Source organism: Cebus imitator, unplaced genomic scaffold (assembly GCF_001604975.1).
Source record: "Cebus imitator isolate Cc_AM_T3 unplaced genomic scaffold, Cebus_imitator-1.0 Scaffold546, whole genome shotgun sequence".
In the NCBI taxonomy this organism is placed as follows: domain Eukaryota; kingdom Metazoa; phylum Chordata; class Mammalia; order Primates; family Cebidae; genus Cebus; species Cebus imitator.
Genome location: NW_016107861.1, coordinates 959,460 through 976,429, shown reverse-complemented (window position 1 = coordinate 976,429; position 16,970 = coordinate 959,460). Strand labels below are relative to the sequence as shown.

Sequence of the window (16,970 nt, the reverse complement as noted above, 5' to 3'; positions counted from 1 at the left end):
TGCTTCAGGATTTCCTAAGTTTCATAAATAAGTGTTGGGAGAGTTGAAGTACACCAAAACGGACTCCTAAAGGAGATTTCGCATAGGAAACCTGATAGACTCACATTCATTTCCTCACATGCAGCATGTACCCAACAATGAAATATCTATGAAATGTATTATTTTTCTAAGCAAAAGACAGTAGCTCAAGTCCTGGCTCCAAAGTGGGGGACTTTATTTACTTCTTGGGAATTTTTACTATTTTATGTGACAACCTAATTTACAGTTCTTCACAGGGAGTCTTTTAATCTTGGAGAAAGAAGTCTTAAAAGGGATAGCTTTAACTATAACCAAGTAACTCCTAGATACCTGACACAGTTATACAAGGTAACACAGAAAGAGAAGATTGTCATTTACATACATTCTCTGAGGATTTACATAGTAAATAGACAGTTTTGATTAGTGAGACAAAAAAGGTATTTTTGTAAGAACCAAGTATGACACTATAGAAGCAGAAGGACCTAATGATGGAGAGCTTTGAGGAAAGGGTTTAGATTTGGCTAAGTCCAGTGCAGAGTCAACCTTAGGTTAAGTGTCCTGAATACACGGAACATTGTTTATTCACTATTTTGCCTAGAAGGGCAAAAACTGTATCATAAAATTCTTGAGAGCAGCCACTGGGTCTTGCTTATCTTTTTATGCCTGGCACCTAAACGAGGTGCCTGCAATACAGCATGTGTTCAATAAAGGTTTCTTGCATGAATGTCTGAATGAATAAGTCTCATAAGTAATAAAGGAGTATTGAGAAGAAGAAAAATATGAGAAAAAAGATGTTTGATGGTCAACATGGAAGGTGCTACCTAAACTTAATCCTGGGCCTAACTGCGTGGGAAGCAACTGTTAGCAGAAGCAAATATAGTTTTTGCCTTTTCAGAATGAAAAACAGACAATGGTTATTTGTGGTAATAACAACAGGTTATTAGTGCTAGTAACATCGTCTCATGCAATAAGCTTATTAAGACATTAATTTATATTCTAGAATTATACAATGCAAAGGAAAAGGGCAACCCTGTTCTATTTTCTCATACAAAAGAAGCTTAACATGTTATTATTCTTTAAACAAAACAAAACAAAAAAGCTTGGATTTAACTGAATAACTTAAGGACAAACAGTCATTTCTCAAAGTTCTTACTGAATATAAAGCACAGTGGGTTTTTTAATTTTTTGTTGTTATTGTTATGTTTTCCCCCCTAATAAAAGGGTTCTAGGTAAAAATAATAAACAGAAAATTTCCCAACTGAAAAAAAAAAGCAATTCAAGATGTGAAGAGATTTTGCAAAGAAAAATTTCAAAATATGTGCAATTTGTTTCTAAACACAGCTGAATCAAAACAAGCCAGGATTTAAGAACATTAGATTCACTCTATAATAATATTTTTAAATGATCTTATGGAGAACTAAGGGGCAGAAAAATTCAAAGCTCTACAGACAAACTGACAAAACATACCTAGATAAACGGTTGCTGCACTCCCTTTGGAGCATTTTAAAACAGAAAACATCCCCAGAGGTTGTTCGTCATCGTTACTAGTACACGTGTGTGTGCAGTCTGGGTGGCTGTGACCAGCCCTAGCAGAATTTGGCCACAGCAGGCCCTCCCCTACAGGACTGCTGGAAACTGCTACTTCCAAAGAGGCAGCAAGAGAGCTTCATCTGGGCTCAATGCCTTCTTCTCCGACTCTAAGGTAGAGTTATTTCTTTTCCATGATTCTTGCAGCAGCAATGTAATGTGGAGTCGGACAGACCTGGTTACAAATTTAGCTTTTGTAAGGCTCAAATTCCTCATCTGTAAAATTAAGGTAGTGGTTTTTCTTCTACAGGGCTATTGTAAGAATTACACAAGGTAATGAGATGTGCCTGACCCATACAAGATGTTCAATAAATGTTACACTGTTCCCTTCCTATCCCTCTTCTGAGGTCCTGTAATCTTGTTTCTCTTTATCCTTATTCCTCCTTTCTTCTGTTTTCTGATTCCTTTTAAATATTTAGAGAATCTATCTCCTATCTCCTTTGAGTTACTCCTCTATTTCAAAATTCCAAAGGAAGGTTAAAAAAGCTTATTTGCATGAAACTGAATAACTGGACTACAGAAGCCCACATTTCTCCTATGCCTTGCAGATGACAACTCAAGAGCTAGCTAGCAAGCACCTAAATATATACCTCTGGACTTTGGGCATAATTAATGCTCCACATCAGCAGGAAGACTTAAATAGTACAAATAGTTTCACATGTTATTTCACAAATCACAGACCTTCAGAACAATTTATATTTAAATATGATGGTGTAAAAAAGCAATTTTTAAATTCTCTTTAGCTTAGAGTAAAAGTGTTACAATTTAGTGACACCATGTGGCTACATTTTGCTTTGCATTCTTAGAAGAAAAATGTTCCTCTATGCAGGGTTGCTCTTGCTAGTTCAATTATAATATCAAGGTTGTAGGCAGATGGACAATTCAAACTAAGTATGAACTAAAACGATTTTTTTTTTAATGAAACTATTCCTGTTTCTTTTACATCTGAATAAGGCATTTCTTGAATTGCAAAGCTCTCCGGTCACAAGAAGCAAGTAAAGACTCAGCATTATTCTAGCTAGGATTCTAAAGCAACCTAGTAAACACTGAATAATGTAAGAGTGTCTGCCTTTAAAAGTACATAAATATATCAATGCCCACTTAGGGATGGAGATGTAGGGAACAAAAGAGAAATGAAAGAAGACACACATTATACAAGTGTTAATATGGTAGGGAAAGAATGCTTCCATAAACAGCAATGCTTGTTTTCTCATTTGCTTTATGTAGATCTATAGCACTGTGCAGGTACTATAATCTAATGAGAACAGGTGAAAAAAAATATGCTGTATCTATTGACAGCAGTAATGAGGGGGGCCTAGAAGAATGTATAGTAGCAATAAATGAGATTAAAATGCCATACACCAACATGCAGTAAACTTAGGGTATTCATCTAATAAGGTCTCCTACAATAGACCAGCTGCTTCCGAATAACATTAAGTGTACACCAAAGAAAATATTCACATACTGTGTAAATATCTAATACAATGGGCCAGGCATGGTGGCTAACACCTGTAATCCTAGCACTTTGGGAGACTGAAGCAGGCAGATCGCTTGAGTCCAGGTGTTGAAGACCAACCTGGGCAACGTGGAAAGACCCCACCTCCACTAAAAATACAAAAAAACTATTTGTGTGTGGTAGCACATGCCTGTAGTCCCAGCCACCCAGGAGGCTGAGGTGGAAGGATCACTTGAGGCCAAGAGGCAGAGGTTGCAGTAAGCCAAGATTTTACTACTGCACTCCAACCTGGGTGACAGGGCAAGCCCGTCTAAAAAACAAACAAAAATAAATAAATAAATAAATAAAACAATGACCAGAAAATATAACCCCCTTCATCTCAGCTTAAAACACCTACCCCGTCTCTGGCCTTCCCTAACCACCCTATTTAAAATAACCCTTCGCTGCTGACCTCCACTACTATCACAGGACCATCTTCGCAACACTTACAATTACCTGATGTGCTCTTATCATTTGTTTGTTTATATCTGTTTCTCCCAAATTCCAAGAGCACAGAAACCTTGGTAGTCCTCTTCAGTGTTGTGGCTTCAATATCAAGTACACCAATAGCACAAAGTAGGCACTTATTTGTTGAATCGGTGAGTGACAAGTGAATAAATAAAGAGAAATCTATTTCCTTAGCTGGTGAAACATGCCTAAATTTCTTGTTGTGAGTGGAAGTAGAACCATTCTAGTGAGATGTTTATCATCACTTATGGCCTCTAATGTGACCACTGCAACCAGAAGACAGGCTAGCAGATGCTCCATGATACTCTTATTTTTTTTCTATGATACATATGGCACACTACAATTTCTCATTCTAAGAAAAGAAGAAAAAGGAGGGAAGGGAACTACAATAACTAAAATGCTTTCAGGAAGAATCAAAGAAATTAGCGGAACTAAGTAAAATACATGCTAGAATCCAGCTCATGATAAATATGGATGATACTTTAGGATAACAAGAAATGATCATTAAATAAATTTTAGTCAACTGATTATCCTTACCTGAAAAGATATATACAAAATATCCTGACTGTATTAAATACTTAGATATAAAGCTTTAAAAAAAATATGTAGTGGAAAAAATATACATATATTTAACATTCTTTAATATTAGAGTGAGGAATAATCTTCTAATCATACCAAGCCAGAAAACATTAAAAAGATGACAGATTTGAACACATTTTTTAAAAGTAAAATTTTACATAGCTAAAAGTACCAATAAAACACTAAAAATGAATAACACATTTCACATACGACAAGCAAAAGGATAATGTCATATGTATGGATTGATACAAAATTCTCACAAGACAAAAAGAAAAAGATAACTATCTCAGAAGAAAAATATGCAGAAGACAAAAACAGGCTTTTCATAAATAACAAACAAATGGCCAGTATTAAAAGATACTTCAACTCACCAATAAAGAAATTCAAATAGGACTTTTGTTTTAAACAAATTATATATTACATTGGTAAAATGGTGACAGTGTCTGCACTGGTGAAGGTTCACAGACAGGGGCATTTTTATATGCAATTGATAAAAATTGGGTACAACATTTCCAGAGGGCAAGTTTTATCAATATTTAAAATATATACTACATTATAACTTTATAATGAGAGATATTTCCATTTTGATAATTTTTTAAAAATGGAAATAAAGAAACCCAGTTTTTTATTGACCAAGTTCATCTCTCTGATGCCATGCTCTAAATTGTCAATTTACACCCATGTCAACATCCTGTCTGGCCTTTTCTCCAGTAAACAATGCTCCTACTCCTCCTCTATCTCTGACCAGCCCCTGAGGTAAATACCTCTCCCACCTACTCTCTTCTTTACTCTCTCAATAAACATAACCTTGAGAACTTTGCTTTCAGTCCCGCTTTCTTCTCTCCCAACTCCCAGGATTTAGACCAAGATCCCACTTGCAATTCCAGCCACCAGTCACATGCACACTTTGAATTCTGCTTCTATCCATTCACATTCATGTTTTCTCATTTCTCAGCAATATTGCAAAAAGGAACAGCTCCAAATTTTAAAAGCACCCACAGGGTACTCGATATTCACCATTCCTTACTAGGGTTTTCTTTTGAGTACTAGGCTCGATCATCTAAGAAAGCTGTGGAAAGGACTGGGAGAGAGTTTACCAATAGCCAAGAAGGCAATATGAAGGTTACAGATTATGGGTAAAGTGGAAATTGCATTTCCTGAGAAAGAAAAGACTGATAAGACATAACATGGTTCTCAAAGCATATGAAAGAATGAACATGAATTGATGAGTCCCTTTTCTCCATCTCCAGTTAAAGGCTGAAGAAGCGGGTAACTGGTCTAAGCTTCCGGCTACATAGAGCAATCTCCACTTAACCCACAAACATTCCTAAAGAGTCCAGAAAGGCAAAGCAGACCATTTCCCTGCATTCATTACCATGGCTGGCAAAATCACACTGGCTTTGAAGCCTGACGTTATCTGCCATTTGATAACATCAACTATCTTGGTGAGATGAATGCTGACTGAATTACATTCCAGAAGATAGAAGAATGGCAAATCTTATGTTACATATATTTTACCAACCAAAATACATGAAAACTGCTAGACACATACTAAGATGAGCAGGTTGTTAAGATAAAACTATTTAAGGCATGTTTGGGATTATACATATGGATTGGCAATACAAAGTACCAAAAAGACTAGGCTCCTGAGGTGAGAGTCACCCCACAATGAGAGCCATTATGACCAACAAGGATGGCAGGGATGACTCTCTTTGAAGGTCAAACACCAGTCAGGAGTTTCTAAAATTAGGAAAAATAATAAAAATGACTGCCATTTATTAAGCCCCTCCTTTCTACCAGGAACTGTGCCCCATAGATGTCAATACACTGTCATCTAACTCTCACATCAAACCCCATGAAGAGGTGTTGTTATTCCTATTCTTTATGGCTGCAGATACTGGGGCTCAGAGAGGCACAATCTTATCATAACACAAATAATGAGGTGAAACAAAGATTTGACAGGAGCTCTACCTAACTCCACAGTCCATTGTTTTTCTACTACACGGTTCTGATTTACATGCAGTTTAGCCTAACTCAGAGAGAAGACAGGGTAATCTCAGATTTCCCATTCATAAGTTATCATTTTTGTGAATGTATTAGATGTAATCTTTATCAACACATGACACTAACATCCTTCAGGATTAACCTCCAAATTCGGTTTCCTGAAGTAAAAAACAAAGTAGCCTTTGCAAACAGTTCATATCCGTTTACTATTACAGAGAATTTTTCAGCACTCATATATGTATTAATGAATACATTGATTAAAAAGTCCCAATGAATAATGTACATATTAATGTTCAATCAATCTCTCTTCATTGCACAGTCATTACCTTGGCACCATGAAACCTGTGCTAACATTTATCGAGTACCTACTGCATACAAGGTCACAGTCTGAGCACTGTGCAAGAATACTAAAAGATTAGAATCCATACTCCCTGCCTCCAGGAGCTTGTAATTTTAGTGTCAGAGGCAAGATAAACACGCAAAGGACACTAAAGAACAAAGCTGACATACAAACATGCAAATTAACTAACATAATGCAAACTGAACACTTACGTGCTAAGGAAATAAAGTAAAGAATGTATCTGCCCAGCAAAGTTCTTGGAAGAAGTGTAGTTAGTACATTGTTTAGGTAGACAATAAATAATTGTGAAGATAAGAAACACCAAGACATCCTCAGATAATCAAGAGAGACATATTCTTAGGTTCATTTTTAAACACTATCAAAATTATAATCTAGTAAAAAAGGTAGTTTACTAAGGAAAATAGTAATTAATATAATAAAGCGGTTATAATTTTTAAAACATTCGTATTAACATGGGTATCAAGACTCCTTCCTTTTCTAGTCATCTTCATCTCTAACATCACCGTGGCTCTGTTTTTTTCAACCACAATAGGGAGCTGGCTATACCAAGACAAAAACGAGCATCATGAATACAGCAAACTCCTAAACACATAACAGCTATGCCAACAAAGTCAAGGCCACGCAGGAAAGACAACATAAGGGAAGAAGAGTATCATAATGCTCACTAACATATAAAGGTAAAGTATATTTTCTAAAAACCAGAGATCATGATCGAAGGCACATGTTTCCATACATACAAGGAACTTTCAGGTGGGTAAAGCACATAGACTGTCATGGCTGGTGTTATTATATTCATGATGATTTGTTGTAGGAGTCGTGTTCCTGTTGCTTCAAATTAAATGCAAACACATAGTCCTTCAATCCATATCAGATGCTTTGTTATGCTGCCTGTGTTTTAATCAGAGACAACGGTAATAACCTGAGTCTGCATCAATCTCCTCCTCCATGTGGGGATCCCTCCGTCACTCCGGAAGTATCCCTAGGCAGCTCTGAGATATGGAATCTTCACACAATTTCTTGTCCCTCTTATTTTAATCCATTCAAAACTCCTCTGATAAAAGAGCACCTGCCAGACCTGAGACACCTTAGTCTGTCTTTGGGGAAACAAAATTGATTTTCTTCATTTTCACACAAGAGGATCCCTGAATAACAATATTGTGTCCAGTCATACCAATAAAAAAAAATATATATAGGCAACATTTTTTGCTGTACCAGAGGCTGAACAGTTTTGTAAAGTTCCTAAGTGGAGGAAAAAAATTCAGCCTCTTGCTGTTAGACCACAAGTTTCACAAGTGTAAGAGTAACTTTGACCAAGAGACTAAGTGCTGTGGTGCCTTCCCATCTGCTCCCAATCAGCCACAGTGGGAGATCAGATGGGGTCATGGGTAAGGGTGGGGAAGGCACTGGGTGAGGGGCCAGCCCCATATTCTCCCTGGTTTACACTCACCATATCCCCTCCCTTATCTTCCTGACACACCTGAGCAAACAATCACTTTCTACCTTCAATCTTTTGACTTTAAGGTAAAGAACATCTAAGGGCAATTTCCAGTGAGAAAACTACAACAGAAAAAAACAACAGAACTTCAGGGGCCTTTCATCACCTAAACAAATTCACTAATTTGTATAGGCTTTATAAAATTTCAGAAATTTTAAATGATATATTATACCTAAAGAGAGAAGATGAAATATTAAAACAGTAGCTTTTTGATACTTTTAAAAGACAACCATACCGAGGGCTACAACACATAACAACAATAAAAGCAGAGGTTCTCTGGCTGAAGAGACGGTCTGAGCCTAGAGCCCCACTAGCTAAGCATAATTTGCCCCAAATGCAACCCCACTTTAAACACCTCTTCTGTCAAACCCCATTTGTTAACCACTAACCTAGAGAAAAAACAGATATCCAGAACATGCACACTGGCATTCAAAAATCTCCTCCAGTCCTGGCTATTGCCAGGGAAGACTCCAGAAATATGTCTCATGGTCTTCATAAGAAGAATGCAGCCTCTAACAATAATTATGCTTTCAATGTATCAAAAGGAATATTACCATTCACTGTATAGCACAGAGTTTAAAAAGCATTCCACTTCTCAAATGTTCCCTGTCCCTTCTCATTCATTCACGTGTATACTACATATATATATCATACAAGACATGCTATATAAATAGTTCCACAACACACTGTAAATACTAAGATGCATCATTTTCCATACTTTCTTAAGTTTTTTTTACTTAGGATATGTTTATTAGTTGACATCCTGAAAAACTCTTTTTTCAAGATGAAAAATGCAGTTCTGCTTCTCAAAGTCCAAATCTCCTTATATAAAAATAAAAATCATGTATTAACCACTGAGAACTAACCTGCAGACACGGGCTGGAAAATATAATTTCTGCCAAGAACGACACAGATATTGTGAATGATCTATCACTCTGACCCAATCAAGTTCATCCATTGACACTTCAATGAAGTATGAATAAGACCTGTGAATCAAAAGGAGAAAGCAGAAAAAAAAAAAAAAAAACCGCATTAAAATAACAATACAAAGCTATACTGAATGAATGAGAAGGGACAGGGAACATTTGAGAAGTGGAATGCTTTTTAAACTCTGGGCTACACAGTGAATGGTAATATTCATTGTGATACACTGAAAGCATAGTTATTGTTAGAGGCTGCATTCTTCTTATGAAGGCCATGAGACATAGTTCTGGAGTCTTCCCTGGCAATGGCCAGGACCGGAGGAGATTTCTGAATGCCAGTGTGTATGTTCTGATTATCTGGTTTTTCTCTAGGTTAGCAGTTAACAAATAAAATAAAATGTTAAAAGGTACAAAAAATACAGAGTTCACTAACTACATTTTCTACATAATCAAATTCTAATAACAAGAGAATGTTATAGCTTTCACCTACAAAGCACTGAAATTCTCTCTCAGGTTGTCTGTCTGCCTTCTCAAATCATAAGCTGCTTAAGAACAAAGGCCATACTGTATTTATATTCATATCCCCAGGGTCCCGCACAATGCTTGGCACATCAAGATATTTACTCTTTTTCAAACATGGTCAGGATGCCTCACCTATACCATATTTGAAGACTAATGATGCCATGAGAGACAGAAAGAACAGAAAATAGAGAAGTAGGAGGTATAACTTCTCCCTCTACCTTCCCTGGCCACGGTGTTCAGCCACCCCGCTAAGGAAGAAAGCCAACTTGGAATGGTTCCCCACAGAAGGCAGCTTATCTCCTGCTACCTCCCAGTCTCCTACCCTCCCACACAAACAAGCTACCTGCAAAAAAAAATAAAAAATAAAAAAATAAATGACATCGATCAAGAGATAATGCACGGGTACAACTTAAAACTTGCCAGCTGATAATCTGGCAGTAATGAAAACAGCCTATCATCCTCCACTAGTCAGCTACTCCGAGCCATTACATGCAGGTCCCATCCTGAACAAATCTATATTCCCCTGTCATAAGCCAAATTTAAATTTGAGATGCAGTTATTACTTGTACTGTAATATCAACAGAAACAATCTTGGAAGATTTAGGTAACCATAAATGTCAGCCTGCAACCCACAGTTGTGACCAGAAAAGGTCAGCTTATTTTGTGTCATCCCTTCATTTTCTTTGCTGTCCCCTCACTTCCATTCATTTTATTGCTCAGTCTCAAACTGGTTATAACCTTTTATTGAACCTCTCTGGGTTATCAGTAATGCAGGATATAATTTTACAACATGTCAGAATCTTTTTGGCTTCAGATTCTGAATTTTTCACCTTTGCTTAGAATGATAACAACTTGTGTAAGGAAAGAACACTTAGGTGGTAAAGTTAAATCCCCCATGAATGTAATGCACATACTAAAACAACGTGGCCTGTAAATATTTAACGTCACAGAAACGATGACAACCACTTTGTTTCAAACATACTAAACTTTTAATACTTTTATAATAATTTCACTATTAAATGAGTGAAATATGTAAAGCTTTTAGAACAGTGTCCACCACATAATACGTAATGAAAGTATTGCAATATATGTACTACGATTACGCAGTTATTAATCAGAGACTCTTGGAAATGAAATATGTGGATTGGCTCCATTTTGCCAATTAAAAACATCAAATTATATCCAATAAGATACATATCAGAAAATATATTCTTAATAAAAAGGAAACAGGAAAAGATAACCTGGGGATCTCACACACCCATGCAAATGGGAAATGCTGATTCACACTTCATATCGCTTCCCCTCATACTTGGCTCGAATGGCCCAAAAGGCCAGTGTGGTGGCAGTGGTGCTAACAGAAGAAACACACTACCGTACTGTAAGGTTTTCAGGGCATCACCATGATTACTATTTAGGCCCTTCATGCCCAGATCTAAAGAGGTATATGTGGGACACAGTTTCTGGGTATGCAGGGTTGAGGTTTATGATAAACAGCAATGCAATGAGGAAAACAGTTCAGTCCTTGTCACCCATACTGCTCTGGTAATTTTGCCACTAAGGATGAACCCACAGGCCACAAGGGGTGGAAGCATCACAGTGGCTGGAAGAAAGGCAGAATCCTGAACCCCTGAGAAACTGAGCGGATTCCCAAACTAGAGTTCACTGAATTTTTTCACAAATTTCTTTTGTTTTGAGGATAATACTTACCTATACACTAATACAATGTTTCTCTTCACCATAGGGTAAAATGAACTTAAAAGGTTCTAATAGCCAAAAGTAATGAATCAAGTAAATAACGTTAACTCATGGTAGAATAACAAATAACTATTAAAAATACATTTTAGAGGAATTTTTTTAAAGGGTAGAATGTTTACAATGTATTAATTTAAAAGTAAAATTAGCTTTTTGTATGTCTAATCTTCATTTTATAAAACTACGTGCAGGTTTCTGTTTTGTGTGTATGTCCACGCATAACTGAAAAAAACACTAGGTAGATACATATGAAGATAATGGGTAATGAGATTACTAGCAATTTTTATTTTCTTCTATGTGCTTTTCTATATTTTCTACAGTTTCTAAAATAAACACATTATTTTTACAATAATTTTTAAAAAGCATATTTATTTTAAAGAAATATACTCTTTAACTCTTTTCCCAAAACTAACCTTCGAGAGATAGCAGAATGATCACAAAGAAATAAACCATCATATCTGTAAAACCAAAGTAGATGGCTACAAAGTTAGGTCATCTCAGTCAAACGTAATGTCAGCTTCTCTCTAAATCATGCTAATCACTTACCGGCTATCTCGGTCCCACAGGAGTATCCGTATGTGATTGATAATGGATGGCTGACCTAGCTTAATCTCAATGCCGGAACGGCAATCATCATCAATTGGGTGCCTCGAAAATCCATGATCCAAATCATAATTTTGAGTATCACCATCTAATAAGGCCGATTTCAACTCCCCCTTTACAACCTGGGCTCCATACTTCATAGTCGCAATGTTTTCTTCTGGTACTACAGTTAAAAATAGAAAAAAGCCAGGGTTAGTGACTGTTTATTAAATTATTCTATATTTTTTGAAAAAAGATACAATTTTAGCATTCCAGTTTATTCTAGCATCTGCATTTAAGAACAGCACAGGCAAGTTTATGAGGATAGAAAATACAGAACATCTATGAGGATTAAGACACCATTCAGAGGCCAGGTGCAGTAGCTCAGGCCTGTAATCCCAGAACTTTGGGAGGCCGAGGCAAGTAGATTGCTTGAGCCCGGGAGTTTGAGAGCAGCCTGGGCAACATGGGAAGAACCTGTCCCTATTCGCAACAAAACAAAACAGAACACTGTTCAGAGTTTAAATTTAATATTAGTATTACAACCACAAAGTCCTTGAGACTAATGTTATTTTTCAAAAGTTAATAAAACTAGAAAAGGCGTGTAATAGGACAAATAAATCAGCTCTGCTGAGTTCATTCTATTAGTAACTTTAATATCTACTAAATAAAAAATAGCATGTAAGATGACCTGTGCCTGCCATCTGGACTGAGGACAATGTATAAAAGCAAAGCAAACAGGTCAGATATCTGACAAAACAACAGAAAAAGAAAGGTTTGATATTGCATAGGTGTTAGTCATACATGAATATGCTGAATCAATTAATCTAGCTTATAAAACAAGCTTGTTTAAAGGAAGATATATTTTTTCTTCACTTGAGAATTTTTAAAAATGAAAACTGATAGTCTGTCATGAAAATCAGTATTTTGGTTATTAGTAAATCTCCTCCCTCACCAACTTACATTTATTAAGTACCAACTGTGCCTGGGACTCTGAAGTCCTCTATGTAAATTATGCTTTACAGATCTGGAACCTATCTTCCAGGTACTAACATTCTAAAACTGACACTCTCCATGGAAAGACAAGAGGCTACAGAAAGATGTTAAGAGCTTGAAGAGTCAGAGATTAAACACTGGCTCCACCTTCAGCCAGGTGCATCACTTTGGAGAAGTTTCCTTCTCTCAACTTCCATTTCTCAATAGGGCCATGTCTATCCACCAAGTGTTTCTGTTTAAGAATTAAATGAGATGATGTTTGCAAAGCATATTATGAGCTCTACTCATACATATAAGCTTTTCAAAATATATAGCCATTACTATTAAGAAAACATATTAAAAAGCACATAAGAGAACTATGCAAATTTACAGACTGTAAAAAAAAAGCCAAATTCTCACAGCACACATATATCTTGGCTGCGTGATTTGAATAGGGCAAAGTGTGGGCTATAATCAGGTTCTTGGTAAAAAGATAGTAATTCATCATTGAGATTTCTTGAAATTTTGTTGTTTTTTTTTAAATTTCAAATAAAGATGAGTAGAGAGTGGCACCAGAAGAGGACAACAAGTTGCAGCTGAAAAATGGAAGTTTAAAATGGAAGCAAAAGTCTGTGGCAACCCAGCAAAAATACAGAAAACATCCTAGTAACTTCTTACCATCAGAAGTTTACGTGTTACCGATTTATAACTTTCTAAATTCTATTAGTGTGTGATAATCATCCATATTCTTCCTATTTAACAAATCTTCTATAATACATGATGTGCTAGACACTGTTCTAAGCACTTAGCAAATATTAACTCCTTTGATTTATTCCTCATAATAATCCTTTGAGTACAATACTACTATCACTTCCATTTCACAGATAAGAAGTGGAGGCAGAGAAAAATTAGACAGACTTACTTGCCCCAGGTCACAAAGCCAGCAAGTAGCAGAGCTGAGATTAGAACCCAAGCAGTCTGCCTGCAGGGTCCCTGTTTTTAACAGAATATTCTGCTCCTTCCCTCTTGAAGGGTTTCTGATGGATGGCCATATCTTCCCCCTCCTTCTAATCCCCACTTCCCTCTAAGATTGCCTTAGACCCAGAGGAAAGAAACAAATAGTCTGACAGAGAAAAAAAAATGTTAAAGTGAAAAAACCTAAGCTTAAGATTCAGGCTCTATCATTAACTCCCCTTGAGTAAGGCCTGTTAGTTTCTCTGAATCTGTCTCTCATCTAAAAAGAATACTTTGTCCAACCAACCTCATAAGGGTACCATAAAAATCACACTACAGATAAAAATTACACTACAGATAATATATGCTAAAGTAACATAAAGCATTCATTCAGTCAAAAAGCATTTTTCTGAGGACTCATTCTGTACCAGTACCATGTGCAAGGTATTGGGAGTAATTAGTGAACTCCAGAGAGATAGGCCCTGCCCTCCTGACACCTCCAATCTAGAGATGAAGCACTTTATAAGCAAGCAGGCAAACAAAAGCTTCAAATCCACGCTTTTCAGAAATCAGTGATACATAACTACTTGGTAAAAATAAACATGTTTTCCCTTCTTGCTAGGTATAAAATGTGGAGGTGCAAAGTCTGTTGCTGCTGATCCCTAGAACCATCTCCTGCAGTCCTGACACCACAAGTCAAAACTAAGCCAAAGGTTGGTCACCGTGGCTCACACCTGTAATCTCAGCACTTTGGGAGGCTGAGGCAGGCGGATCACCTGAGGTCAGAAGTTTGACACCAACCTGACCAACACGGTGAAACCCTGTCTCTACTAAAAATACAAAATTAGCCGGGTGTGGTGGCATGAGCCTGCAATCCTGCTACTTGGGAGGGTGAGACAGGAGAATCACTTGAACCTGGGTGGCAGAGGTTGCAATGAGCTGAGATTGTGCCACTGCACTCCAGCATGGGCGACAGAGCCGAGACTCCATCTCAAAATAAAAAATAAAAAAACTAAGCCCAAGACAGGAACAAGCTCTCAGATTTAGAAACTAATGCCACCTAATATGCCACCTCTGGATTTTCTCTAAACATAAGCTTCTTCAACACTAAAACTTATCAAGCTAAAGATAACATACCAGGCACAAGAGTTTCAAGTGACTGTGACTAAAGTCTAAAATGGAAATGAAATTTCTACCACAAGTCTAAGTCTTCTTTTGAAGTTTATTTCAAGGGTACTTGAAAACTTTCCTAACCACTCTTGATACAGATTCATTCCTGAGAATATTTTTCACTTCAAAACAGAGAACATCTACACAAGTGGAAATTCTCTCATGGTAACAATAATGTGAGTATCTCACAGGATAAAAATATAACTCCAAGAATTTTTCTGCAAAATCTATAATTAAGTGATGAATTTAATAGGAAGAATGATCATGAGAAAATTCAAATCATAATAAAATAAATCAAACCATAAATATTCTTAGTGCCTATATCTGTCTATCAGTTGAGAAAAAAGCTCTTGAAAAAATACAAAGTGCTGGCCAGGCATGGTAGCTCACGCCTGTAATCCCAGCAATTTGGGAGGCCAAGGCAGGTGGATCACTTGAGTACAGGAGTTTGAGACCATCCTGGCAAACATGGCAAAACCTCATCTCTACTAAAAATATAAAAAATTAGCTGAGCGTGGTGCTACATGCCTGTAATCCCAGCCACCTGGGTGGCTGAGGCATGAGAATCACTTGAACCTAGGAGGTGGAGGTTGCAATGAGCCAAGATTGTGCCACTGCTCTCCAGCCTGGGCGACAGAGTAAGACTCTCTCAAAAAAACAAGGTGGTAGAGAATAAACAACATAGTAGATAATCATAATGTTTTACACATAATTTTAATGCATTTTACAAGCATCAAGAAAAATATTAACGCTTTGAAGTTCTACAGCTAGTTAGAAATTAGCTAATTACTAGAAAGAAAAATAAAGAGAAATGAAGCAGGACCTACCCCTAGCTATACAGTGCCAAGATCTGAGAAGAGTGCTGGGTTAATTACATTGTGCTTTTCTTTCATTGCTTTATGTTCTTAATTATCTTTGATCGAACTCTCTATTACATGTAGGTTGACATGGTCATTCGCCCCAGTGGAATATCTGGATCCAGACTTAGTTTTCTGCCCAATGCAATCTACTAACCCAATTCTCTCACCTAAATAATTTTCTACTCCCCATCCCAACTTCCCCAGGAAATGGATGGATGCTCCCTTCCTATGAATAATCCCCAAGAACTGCAGCATTACAAATGACTTTCCTGACAATTCCTGTCTTACCTTAACTTTATCTCCCCTTTTTCCCACTCTCTGCAGGCCTCCTTTCCACATTGGACAGTACTGGTACTCAAACACTCCACAAAATCAAAATAAAAAGTTACCCAGGCAGAAGAATCTGGAGTCGGAAGACCATTTGCCTGGTGAGTCAGAAGACCAGCACTTTGCTTCCTATTCTGGCACTGAATTCACTTGGTAATTTAAGCAAGTTACTTAGAACACAGGCCTGAAAGGGACCTTAATCCTATTAAAGAAAAAAAAAATCCTAACGTGCTTCCTATGTGCTGCTCTCTGTACTAGACTAAGCCCTCCGTAGCTCACCATCTCAGGAGACAAGAGCACATACACAGATGCTACATACTCCCATGGAGGAATGCTCATTAGAGATCATTTATTACACCCCCTATTTACAGATGAGATTTTCTCTGTCACAATAAACCAGAGTTGGGAAGATACAAATAGTATCTTCTATCTTTGAAGATACAAAGTCAACGAGTTTTGTTCATATTTTTTTAGAGACAGGGTCTTGCTCTGTCACCTAGGCTGCAGTGCACTGGCACAATTATAGCTCATTGCAGTCTCAAACTACTGGGCTCATGCAATTCTTCTGTCTCAGCTTCCCGAGCAGCTGGGACTACAGGCACGGTCCATCACACCCAGCTAATTAAAAAAAAAATTTTTTTTAGAGACTGCATCTCACTATATTGCCCAGGCTGATCTCCAACCCCTTGCCTCAAGTGGTCCACCTGCCTTGTCCTCCTAAAGTGCTGGCATTACAGGTGTGTGTCACTGCACCCAGCTCAAAGAGTTTTGAAGGTATTATAGGTTTACTGCTGTATTACTGTCTTTATGTGATAGATGAGACAATTTTAAATTCTAGTTTAGAAGCAAGGGATGGATTCATTCAGCCACTCATTTATCACTTAAAAAAAATGTCTAG

General features: G+C 37.1%; 1 protein-coding gene across 1 annotated transcript in view; it reads right to left on the bottom strand.

Annotated features, from left to right (window-relative positions):
- Positions 1-16,970, bottom strand: part of LOC108293746 (BTB/POZ domain-containing protein 9) — a 331,141-nt gene that overhangs the window by 272,025 nt on the left and 42,146 nt on the right. The window contains exons 5-6 of the mRNA XM_017515281.2: positions 11,751-11,970; positions 8,874-8,993 (exon numbers count right to left, since the gene is read on the bottom strand). Coding sequence (XP_017370770.1) covers positions 8,874-8,993; positions 11,751-11,970 — 340 coding nt within the window. The remainder of the gene's footprint in view (positions 1-8,873; positions 8,994-11,750; positions 11,971-16,970) is intronic.